This window comes from Perca flavescens, chromosome 15 (assembly GCF_004354835.1).
Source record: "Perca flavescens isolate YP-PL-M2 chromosome 15, PFLA_1.0, whole genome shotgun sequence".
Classification (NCBI taxonomy): Eukaryota; Metazoa; Chordata; class Actinopteri; order Perciformes; family Percidae; genus Perca; species Perca flavescens.
The window spans coordinates 15,853,685-15,865,447 of NC_041345.1; the positions used below are offsets into that span (position 1 = coordinate 15,853,685).

General features: G+C 40.3%; 1 protein-coding gene across 4 annotated transcripts; it reads left to right on the top strand.

The window, feature by feature from the left end:
* The first annotated feature begins 341 nt into the window (after positions 1-341).
* LOC114569015 (uncharacterized) lies at positions 342-10,397 on the top strand. 4 transcript variants are annotated; one of them, XM_028598768.1, is made up of 30 exons: positions 734-1,357; positions 1,492-1,596; positions 1,703-1,885; positions 2,012-2,111; positions 2,272-2,383; positions 2,456-2,695; positions 2,788-2,804; positions 2,886-3,075; positions 3,150-3,288; positions 3,374-3,565; positions 3,680-3,820; positions 3,920-4,111; positions 4,208-4,315; positions 4,408-4,552; positions 4,714-4,993; positions 5,478-5,560; positions 5,733-5,887; positions 6,285-6,411; positions 6,569-6,700; positions 6,788-6,952; positions 7,160-7,462; positions 7,644-7,697; positions 8,149-8,312; positions 8,407-8,545; positions 8,753-8,847; positions 8,942-9,056; positions 9,428-9,636; positions 9,730-9,818; positions 9,918-9,987; positions 10,180-10,397. In XM_028598768.1, the coding sequence occupies exons 1-30, from the start codon at positions 1,271-1,273 to the stop codon at positions 10,246-10,248; spliced, it is 4,200 nt and encodes a 1,399-aa protein (XP_028454569.1). In that variant the 5' UTR covers positions 734-1,270; the 3' UTR covers positions 10,249-10,397. The 4 variants fall into 4 exon arrangements, with proteins under 4 accessions (XP_028454568.1, XP_028454567.1, XP_028454569.1 ...); XM_028598767.1 differs by lacking the exon at positions 734-1,357 and adding an exon at positions 342-454 and having other exon boundaries at positions 2,788-3,075; XM_028598766.1 differs by having other exon boundaries at positions 733-1,315; positions 2,788-3,075.
* The last annotated feature ends 1,366 nt before the right edge of the window (positions 10,398-11,763 follow it).

An 11,763-nucleotide genomic window follows, 5' to 3' on the forward strand; every position in this document is an offset into this window, starting at 1 on the left:
GCTCACTAGCTCCCCACACACACACATACGGCGACTCGACACACACGTCACACATGCACACACCAGTGCACCAGTATAACCATCAGGCCACTTGTATGCTATGGAGAAAGCTCTGCGTGGAGCCTCCGGCAGCAAAATAACACCGCTGGCTAAACTATTTAAAAATGCCATCTCTCGCTAGCAATGCAGTGATCAGTGATGCTTCTTTCCGACCAATCAGCAGCCTGCAGGGTTTCACGTCACCTTCTCGGCTCGCCTCAGCTCGCTTGGAACCTCGACTGAGCAGGTACTAAAAAAAGTACCTGTTAGCAGGTACCAGGTACTTTTTTTAGTAATGGAAAACCAAAAAAGGCGAGTAGAATCGAGGCGAGGAGAGTAGGTACCATGTAATGGAAAAGCACCATAAAAGGTCTTCAACATGTGTGCATTACTTGGTGTAACATTAGTAATAAAGGTCAGTTTGTCACTTTAAAAAACGTTGGGAAATTGCCTTAAAAGCGTAATAAATGTTTTAAAACTTGTGTGCCTTCACTTTCTTAATTTTTTCTTTTTCCATGTGCCCAAATAATTAGTTTAACACACCAGTTTAGCCATAGTAACGTTACCAGGTACGCCACTTCCCCACTGACCTAATGCATACGCAGCATATGTCTCCCATGAATTAGCAGAAAGGCAAAGTTTGATTGGTAAAAACAAATACAATGCCATGAAAATATGTACCTGGATAGAAACAGTTGGCTCATCACGGTCGATGCAACACCGGCAAAAGATAGCACTATAGCTAGCTAGCCAGCTAGCTTGCCGAGAGGACTCGCTAGCTAGCGTCATTCCTTTTAGCACTTGCTAGATAAATCCAATCGCCTTTCAATAAGCCAGACTGCAAGCCAAGCATGTGCATATGGCATTTACTGATGTCTACTATATTTGTGCAGACCATAGACTGGTGCAGAGTGCAGACTCGTTACCTAGCTAGCTACATCCAACATCTCTCTATCTCATGAAGAGTTAACCTTACAGCAGAAGCCTGTAATGTAGCTAGGCTAATCGTCTGTTTAGGCGTTAAACATTTTCCTGTGTTTCTCTTATGCGGCTTAAGTTAGATAGTTAGTTGCAATATTTCTGACAGCACCTGAAGGCAACATTGTTGACGAAGCACACGTGCACGGAGAAGTTTTTCGTTGCCATGGTTACCAGGAGTCACAATTAGTGAACTGCGGCACATAAACGGTAACCTTAGCTACATAAAAAAACCTTTATTTTACCGCTAGCAATGGACCTGAATCATTCGTCGTGTTGGGATTCGATTCTAGAGAAGGTGAAACCACATATACCGACCATCGACTTCGACTCTTCATCAGTATGTTTTTTTTCCATCCTAAAAATGTGCTAACGTCTGCTAGCTAACTAACGCTAACTGACAAAAACATTAGCTATAACTTCATTTACAACTGCAAATAACACCAACAATAATGGTTCCTCTCAACGTTACAGTCTGAGAATGAAGAGATTGTCCCCATATATCAAAGACCAGCTGGTCTTTCCCTGAAGGTCCCTGAAGACTTTGACATTTTTTCAATGGATGATAATGAACTAGAGGTTAGTAAATTACTGTATAGTGTTAATCGTAGTAATGTCAGGACCACCAAAGAAACATGACTGGTAATCATTGATGTTTGTTTTGTGTGTATGTGTTTATAATCAGGAGCTGTTGAAACCTGTAGCTCAGACATGCTGGTCAGAAGAGCGTATGAAGATGGATGATGATGAAATTGTGGAAGGCACTACTGCCACTCTGTGGGGTACAAAACACTCAGAAGATGTCTCTGTAAAACCAAATATGGACAGCACAAAATCTGATATGGGTTTTACTGTTCTTTCATTTGCGGTGAGTTTGGGAAAGTAAAAAGGGTTAGGAATAATTTTATGGTTATGGTTAATGCAGTTAGATATTCTCTAGTTGTTATACCTTCTCTATAAGAAAATACTGGTTTTGTTACACACTAACACTCAGAGGCTTGACCAGTGGGATTTGGATGATGTCCTCCGAAATCTGAAAGAGGATGGGCTGCCTTTGCAACGTGTGTCAGTTGAGCCTTCAAAAACACATGCAGGTAAGTAAGTTTTAACACACACCCCTGTAGCTATAGCGAATACTTAAGGGTATATGGATGATTATGGGGGGGGTGGGGGTATGTATTCCATTTACACTATGAATTTACATTATGAATTTATTATCTTGTGGTATAAGTTCAACCCAATTTTTGTTCATAGATGGTGACAAGGACAGATCCCAGGGAAATATAATGGAGAGACTAGTTACTTTCTGTCAGAGCCAATCATCTAAGTATCTGCCAGAGACTGTGAAAACGCCAAACCACATCAGGTAAGAAAGCACTGCTATGGTTTTGTGATCCAAATATATAAGATAATGATACTAATCACCTGTTTCATGCAGACAGAATGTGTGCAACAAATCATCGGAGAGGATGGAAGCAGAGCTGCAGCTGAGCCACCAGGAATGTCCCACTGTTTATATTGACCTGCGTTGCCCTGATCCTTCAATAAAACCACCAACAACATCCCCAAATCTTACATCAGCGTCAAAGTCACCAGCCAAACTTAACACTCACCAGGAAACACCACATGCAAAGAAACCCAATCTCAAAGTGCATGCTGAATCACGGATGGGGGACAAGTAAATATATCCTGCATTAGAAAAAATGGTCATGCTTCAGTCATGCACATTTTGTTTCAGTTCATAGTGTTTTTTTTTTTCTCCGCTTCCAGGGAAGTGACTGGCAAGAGTATGTTGCTTCAGAAAATCAGGGAGATGAATAGAAATAGGAATAAATATCCCAATAAATATACAGATCCTCCCTATTCAGTGCCAGGAAATGAGGCAGAAGAACAGAAAGAGAAGTTACCCCAGCCTGTAGAGTCTACATGTAGCCATGAGTCACACCACGTGTGGGAAGATAAACAATCTTCACATGTACAGTTGGAGTACAGAAACCCTAAAATGGAAAGCCCACCAACAACTCAGCAAACTACAATCAAAGAATCAAAACATCTGAGGTATGTATTTTTTATTTCTTCAGCACATCATTGAGAATAGACAAGTATTTTAACCATGGCAATGCTTTTGTTAGTGACCAACAGCAAGTTAAGCAGACATTACAACATGAACAACACCAGCAGATTTTCAAACAACTACAAATACATCGTCCACACAAATCTGTCAACCAGACGCAGCCAGCTGCTGAAAGGACTGATGTTCTTTATGATTTTGTAAGTGACATAAAACTTAAAATTTACAGTACTTAAAAAAAGAAGAAAAAAAAAAGACCTACACTTACAATGACTTGTTTTTTAGGAAGCATCTCATCTACCGTCAATCAGTACGCTACCAGCAAATATTGAAAGTAAGGGGTGTATGCTACTGACCGTCAACCTCTCCAGTCCTGGCATGGTTGAAGCAAGAGCTCATGGGAGGAAAAAACATCTGGATCCAGCTGCAACCAAATCAGACATCTACAACACTTTAGTGGCTTGGTTTTTGTCTTTGGTTAGTAAGCAGTGGCGATTCTCTCCTAATGTGTGCCAACATTTGACATTCACAAAGCTGAGTTTATGTTTCACCACGTAAGGGTCATATCCTTGTTCATCCATTTGAATTTAGGTTGGCCCAGACCCAGGCCATAATGAAGACGAGGTTGGTGCACAGGTCCCATTCTGGGTTGCAGGACTTCAGCAGCTGTGGACAGAGGGTGGACTTGCTTTGCATGTTTTAGCTGTGGCTCATCAGTCTTATACACCAAGGGTGAATAGCAAAAAACAACAACAACAACAACAAAAAAACAATTATGTAGATTTTGCAATGTCTGTGCTGACGCTGTTCTTCTTTTTGTTGGTTTTGTAGAAAAGGGACGTAGACATCCATGCACCTTTCTATAACCATGTCTGCAGGTTCCTCTCTGAGACCTCACTCACTGTAATCGCTGGCTGGCTACCTCAGCTCAAAAGCTTGCTGGGCCAACAAGCCTATGCCTCACCCATCCATCTGCCCTCTTCCTGTTTAAATGATGTCATCTCCACCACCTCCAACAAAAAGGTGGTTTGCTTCAGAGAGTGTGATTTCATATATGTTTTTAAGCACTGATTTTGCATTCTGTTGACTGTGTTCTGTTCCCCTGGCTTTGTATTTCAGGTTATAGATAGGACATTTTGTCTCAGTCCAGGGTTTTACTGGCAGACTGTGGAAACTCAGGAGCGTGTTTGTAAGGGGAGAGAGAGCACACAAGAGCTGCACACAGAGGTGAGCATGTTGTCCTTGAAAATGGTGTGTCTTTTTCAGAGGCAAAGCAGTAAAAGTGGAATAACTGATTCCTCATCTCGTTTTTGTTGCAGGTATCAGTCGCTCTGGGATGCAAAGCTTTCCTCCTTCATCCCCTCAAAACACACTACACCCTCCAGCTTATTCTCGACTCAGGACTCGATGTGTGTGGTCTGCGGCTCCTTTATCCACCACAGGGGTTCCTGAGGGACAGTGCTGGTAGGACATAATTAAAGCCACCTGGTCATAAAATACTTAATAACTGTTCTTCTGGCTCATTGATCTGGTGTGCATCCTGGATCCAACTGTGGCCTTGGGCCTTTGTCAGTGTCCTTATTGAATAAAAGCTGTCTTTAAAAACTCTCCCCCCTGATTTGTAGGTGCTGTACCAGCCTTCCAGAGAACTGATGAGACCTGCCAGCCTGTTCTTGCCCTTGCTGTTCAGGGCCTTCAAGCCCACACAGTGTTGAAAGATTTAACTAGTTCCTTAGATCATCTGCTGCCCAGAAAGACAGATCCAACTTCTGTTAACCCTCTCCACTGCAGAGGTCAAGAACCTCCACTCTTCTACTCCCCTCGACTGGCCAGTCAAGTCCACAGGGAGCTGTGCTTGTGGTTTTCAGGAAGACTTCCAGGAGGAAATGCACAGAATCACCACCGGTGTGACACTGGGATATTTTTTACATCATGTATACTTTTTTTTTTAAATTATTTTTCAATTTATCGTTAGACTTTTTTGACCAAATGTAGGGATGGATTGGAAAAAATAAAGGGGGAATGACCTTATCAGGGTTAGCTACGGTATTTCATTATTAACTGTGGATTGACTGAAATTGCTCTGAAATCTTGTTTGTTTTTTCAAAAGAACTGTAAAGTTAAATCTTCATGTCCTAAAAAAAACTGACACCTTTCAGTAAGCTAAATTTCACTAATATACAAGCATTTGAAAAAATACTGTGCAACTCATAAAATTAAGTTTTGAGTAAACCTGCTAAGTAACTTTTGCAGTCAGATCTTAGAGACTTAAGATATTCTATAAAGTCAAGTTTACTTAGTGCATACTAAAGCATAGTCCCTTTATTACTGTGGTGCTGTTTTTTGTTCTAATAGTGTTATAATCAGTCACCCTCTCTTTTGTTTGCAGAGTTGCCCCTTCAGATGCCAGAGTCGGAGGCAGCCTGTTCAGTTTGAGCAGATCACCTTCCTTTCTGTGTGCTACAACAAAAGGTACCGTAAAACTGAACAAGGAGCCAAAATTGTCACAAGGGGGAAAACTGGCTTCTCTCTACATTTCATTTTCAACTTTCATCTTTGCTGTCATGAGGGAAATTTTGTTTGCAGCAAGGACCAAAGATTATTATTTGAGTGGGGCCACTAATCCTTCTCTCACCCCGCATAGCTGACTTACTCCTCGTGGTGTCGCCTGCTGTGCCTCCATGTTGCTACAGCCATGTGCTGGCTGTTTGTGAACACAGAGGCTTCAGTCTGCGGGGGCTGCGGAGCCTGCAGCTTGAGAGCAATAAAGCTGCAGTCATTGGACTCTCCAACCAGCAGGTAGAACTGCAAGATACGAGTTGTGTGTAGAATAGAAAGACATTAGTTTATCGAACCTAATGACAAAAGTCAATCATTGATCAAATATTTTATATTATATACTATTTGCTTTGTAGGGAATTTTACTATTTACTGGATACATTTGTAGAGGTGGAAAGGAGAATGAATTTTGATTATAAGACCTTGGAGCTGGTGTTGAAATCCAGGAATTACATTAAAAAAAAGACATGTCTATCACAATGGAACATTTGGCTGTAATTGTCATCTTTGCAGGAAATGCACCTCTAACTGTGGGCCAATTTCCAAGCTGTTTGGGTCTAAGGAAACACAGATATCTCTTAATCCTGTATTTTTTTTATTTTATCAGAGTCTTCACACCTGTGTATGTTTTCTCTAGACCCTTGTGTTCTGTAGTCCACATTCTGTGAGCCAGGATCAGGGTCCGCTAGAGCTGCCCTCTCACTGTCTGTTGTTGTTACTGAGGAGAGAGAATGCAGTGCACCACAGTGTTAGTCTGCCAGCAGGTCTGAATTCCATCTCAAATTATATCTACACCAGAATTTATTTCTATAAACAATATCAAAAATAAACATTCTGGTGCAATAATGTGAAAAGTCTGCATTACAAAGTTTCTTGGACAATAAAATAACTTTGCAGTTTTACATTGTTATATTGTTTCAGCCCTAATGAGAGAATTTAAGGCACAAAAGCTTCTGGGTTGCATCCACTCCAGACTTGATGGCGTTAACACAGTAGAGCCAAGCTTCTGCTTCCACACTGTGCCTTACAGCACTAACCTGTTCCATATCTTTGGTAAGCACCGTGTGTTCAGTGTCAGTAAAGTAGCCGATGCTCCTCTGCTGTTTCCCTTTACGTTTCGTCTGTATATTTTCTTTTTAGTTAAGTGTATGTGGGCAGTGCCAGATCCTTCCAGGGTGATCCTGTCCCATAAGAAGTGTTCATTCAACTCTGACATGGAACAAGTGGCAGTTTTGACCTTGTGTGGGAAATACATGAGCCAAGGCCTGAACCTCCTACACAGAGTGCTGGCAGAAGGGCCACAAGGTGGGCGAAGTTCAACTGCATTTGTGAAAGCACAGCCTGTCCTTGGTTTTGGGACTGGAAGTGGCAGTAAACAAAGAGAAACAAAATACACTGTCAAGTACACGTAGCAGTTAATTAAATGAATGAACAGATTAGTGAGGATGTGAGGGAATATTTCCATTAGAATTCTCTTAACTTACCTTTCCTTTTTTTAAATTGATATTCAAGGTGATGTCCGACATGCAGGATTCAAGCTGCTTGGCCTGAAGTGGCTGCCTGCATTGACTCGACTTCAGGCTCAGGAAGTGAGTCCATACGAGGTGGGAGAGCAGCTCTGTAAAGACAGCCTGGAGAATCTGATGTCCTCTCCTGCCCTAGTGTGTGCTCTTAGACGGGTGGATGTTTTTTCTTCACTGAGGAAGCTTCTACCACGCGACTACCCCGGTAACCTCAGTGTCCTGATGTCACCCACACCTGAAGTGGCTTTCAGACAAGCCTCCCTCTTCTTCTTTGAACATGAGATGATTCCTGGTAAGTGTTTTGAGTGATGTATACAACTTGCAATCAGATACCAAGTCTAAAATCAATTATCTTAAGGGATACTACAGTTTGAAGTATTTAAGCCTATCACAACATTTAAGGAGAAATAAGAGGATAGTGTTGTGTGTATATGCCGGGGAAAGACTCATCAACCCACTTCTATCTGCTACAGACCACAGCGTACTCCCAGTTCTGAAGTTCCCTCCCCAAAACTGCAGTATAAAAGGTTTGTCTTAAATAGCATCCTAACAAGTAGATTTCTGACAACTACAGAGCACATCACAATTGCAGTTTTATATTGCAGTTTTTTTATTCTATAAATCTGAGGAATTAAACTGATAAACTCTCTTTGACTCTGCGTGCACACAGTTTTCTGGCTCATAAGCTCAAGACAGCACATACAGTATAGAAGATCTGTATGTCTTCACATCACAAAACAGATAATACATTCTCAATATGAATCCGAGGCACTAATATATTTTGTTGAGCTCGGGCTTGTGTATAATAGTTGCAAACTGTATTATCATATTAATGTTTCACTGTGGTCGAAGGCAGACTTTCTGTGCATTCCGTTACAATGTTGATGTGATCATCAAAAAGAGAAATCTTTTGGTTAGAGAGTTGTGTTTTATAATGTGTCAATGCATATAATATTGAACATTCAACTTTCTGTTTAGGTCCACAGACAGTGCTCACTGTGTGCCTGTTCAAGCCAGGAATCTGGACTCACTCTCTGGCTAAAATAGGCCACACACTCCAGCTGAGTGGGCTCACATTTGTGGGCCTGCATATAGTGAGCCTGGACAAAAGCAATGCTGCCTCACTACTACCTGCACAAAGTGTAACCGATAATGATTATGTCTGAAAAATAAGCTTTGCTTTCATGCAAAAAGCTAAGCCTTGATCATTCATACAGTGTTAATTGTTGTGTGCAGGACCCCTCAGACTTGGAGGCCCATGTGGAGTACTTGTGCTCTGGCTCCTCACTAGCCCTCTGCCTCCAGGGGGAGAATGCTGTGAGGAGGCTGCTGGATGTGCTGAGCCAAGATGACTCATCCCTGTGGACCTATTATGGTATGGCTCATTTATCCAATGGCATCCATGGTTCCGTGCACTGTCCTGCATACTGGATACACATTCAAGAACTGAATTGCTATGTATGCCACAGTACTAGTGCATTATGTAAAGCACTTTGAATTGCCTTTGTGAATGAAATGTGCTATACAAATAAACTTGCCTTGCCTTTTTGTTTGTTCAAAATGTCTGTAACCAATGTTATAGCATCAGGATCATATCCGAAAGCAATTCAGGATGTGAAGAGGCTTTTTCCAGAGGGGCTCTGCTGTACTGAGACCAGCACAATGAGACAGGAGCAGGTATGCATGTCGCACACAGGACTCAGGACTTGGGTTGCACTTTTGACTGATTAAAGACAGACATCCTGTGTTTGTGTTTGGTTTCTCATTTCAGATACTTAGCATGCGTTCAGACCTTTTAGCCTCTGTGGAGCGCAAACAGAGCTGCACACTGGCCCCTGTGGACCAGGACGGTCTGTCACCTTCAATGGTATCAGGAACAAATGGAGGTTTGGACTATTTTTCTGGTTTTATTTTGATAAACAGACAATTATATGTATCGATAACGACATTGATTGCTAAGAGCAATGCTGTAAACTGCAGAACCAGGCTATGCCCTGTATTCAGATTGCATTAGTGGTGTACTCATGCATGCATGTTTTTTCCTGACTGTTGTAATTAATGAAAAAAAAAAGTCAAAGCATTTAACATTACATGGTTCAATCATTTACTAAAGCAACATGGGTCCCTTCAAATTATTTAATCATTTATTGTGACTTTGGCAGGGACTCCTCTGGAATGGATGTTGAAATATGACTCGGTTCCAGATGACCTTTGTAAAGAAAATAAATGTCCTGTTTTGCTTGTTTATTGGTACCAGAGATACGCGGTGCCGTCTGGCAGACAACTTGTCTGCTGATACCCTTAAATGCTTCACCTCTCAGCCAAGTGCCATCCGAGCTGGACATGCTTGAGCAGCTGCTGAGGTCAGGCTGCCATCTGGTGGCAGGGAGGATGAGCATACTGGATAATGAGCAGAGGAAACATATCGCTGACACACTGAAAATGTCATCGAGAAGAGATGAAAGGGTTAGAAGACTGTCTTTGAAATAAGTTGCTTTAGAGTTATCACTGTCTTATAAATAGCAGTTGATTTTCCCTGGTCTCATGTTTCCTTAAAAGATGGCTCATCTTTACACAACGGCACCCTGTCTCATCATGGCTCTACAAGGGAAAGCGATTGTGACATGCTTGAACATGATCCTTGAAAGGTATGGAAAAAGACAACTCAAACCGATTGTGCACACATGTAGAATATTTATATATAAATAACTTTTTCCTTTTCCCTGTGTCTTTCATTGTTACACTAGCATTTACAAGGTCAGGCCAGATCTCGAAAAAGCGGGGGAAATTATTATCTACCCAGAGAATCAGAAAGAGGTAAATTATGAATATAATTCATGTTTTTCTTTAAGGCCTTTATTTATTCCTAATAGATTAACATAACATTAGCTGCATTATGTGAACCACCCAGGTGTACTGATGTGTTAAGAGTTGGTATATTGTCATAAAATATTGTTTTATAGATCAACAAGTCCCATTTTAATATATTTGTTGTGTTCTCCCCTCCAGGCCAAGCAGCTGATATGCTACCTATTTGATGCCTTGTCTCCTGAGAGCTGTCACACTGTTGTGCCATAAAGTTGAAATGGATACACTAGTACAAGCATGCCAAAGGTAATGCTACTTCTGTTGGCATTTTCATATAACTGTTCTGAAAAAATGTAATTTGTAATTCCAATTGTTCCGGAAAGACTCGTTTTGTATAATAAACATATTTTTCCAACTCACTGTAGTGTAATAAATGTTTTGTTCCCCCTTAAAAAAAAAATCACCTTCCCCCTCCTCTGGTGTCCACTTGACTTTTAAGGCACAAGCAGTTTTCTTTTTTTTTTAAGATTATTTTTTGGGGGCTTTTCCCTTTATTTGAAAGTGGATACACACGAAAGTGGGAGAGAGTTAGGGGACGACACGCAGCAAAGGGCAGCAGGTCAGATTTGAACCCTTCGCCGCTGCAGGACTCAGCCAACATGGGGCGAACGCTCTTACTGGGTGAGCTAGAGGCCGCCGCAGTCGTTTTCTGAATTTTATTCTCTAAGTTGTGTTTGAGACCAAAAGTATTCACACATTTCAGATGAAAAATTATTTTAATTCTCAAGATGATAAAAAATAATTTTGGGAACTCTGTAAACCATTGCATAACTGTAGTGTAACAATGTAACAAGTGTTAACAAACTAGTAATACACTACAGAAAATACACAATCCATAATGTAGAAAAGAAAAATCTACTATTCTAAGACTTGCACCTATGTTTGTGTTCACAACACAAAAAATATCAATATACTGACAGAATAGTTTCTACGATGATCAGTAAAGAATTTCCTACATATCCATAGAGCTCGTCACAAAATAAGGGACATATAGTTTAATCTAAAATGTCTAAACCTACTGACATTAAGAAATGAATGCATGAAATGCAGTTTCCTCAGATTTAACACATTCTCTATTAAATCACTGTATTACCCTGAGAAAAATACATTTCTTTCCTTATAGATTTCCTCATTATGCTGACAAATAGAAACTTGAAAACTTGCATTTGTTTTAGTTCTAATACATTTTATTGAATAGCAGTTCACAGCTAGATGCTACATCAATATGAATTAACTGCGCTCCATAATATCCAGTGACCTATTCATTGAATATCTAATTTAGAACAATACATTCAATATTTCAGGGCTTCAATGTTAAAATAACACTTCTACTGAAATGTTCTAAAGTATATGGAACAAATGGTTCCACATTCAGATTATTTACTTTTAACAAAAGCTGTTGTACTAGTATTTAATTAATTTGAACAGCTCCATACATAATACTCCTATACATTACATGTACAAGATTGCATAAATCTTCAGGCTCCATTTTCAAAATATTAAAAACAAAAAAGACAACACAACAACTAACAACAATGCAAAATAGAAACTATTTCAATGCAGAGCATAATGATACATCTATTACAGTTCATTTACAAGATTCTTTCTATTTGGTGCTTTTCCTAACAAACCATTTTTTGAGAAGAGTTTTTGGTGCCAAATGACTAATTGAGATCAAAATTGTGTATTCAATGGTTAAGTATCGCTGTGTTGTTGTTTTTTTAA

Coding starts and splice junctions, on each gene's coding strand:
- LOC114569015 (XM_028598765.1), top strand. CDS start 1,271: ATGGACCTGAATCATTCGTCGTGTTGGGATTCGATTCTAGAGAAGGTG. Junction 3,289..3,373: donor CTGATGTTCTTTATGATTTT/GTAAGTGACATA, acceptor CTTGTTTTTTAG/GAAGCATCTCATCTACCGTC. Junction 7,698..8,148: donor CCAAAACTGCAGTATAAAAG/GTTTGTCTTAAA, acceptor CTTTCTGTTTAG/GTCCACAGACAGTGCTCACT.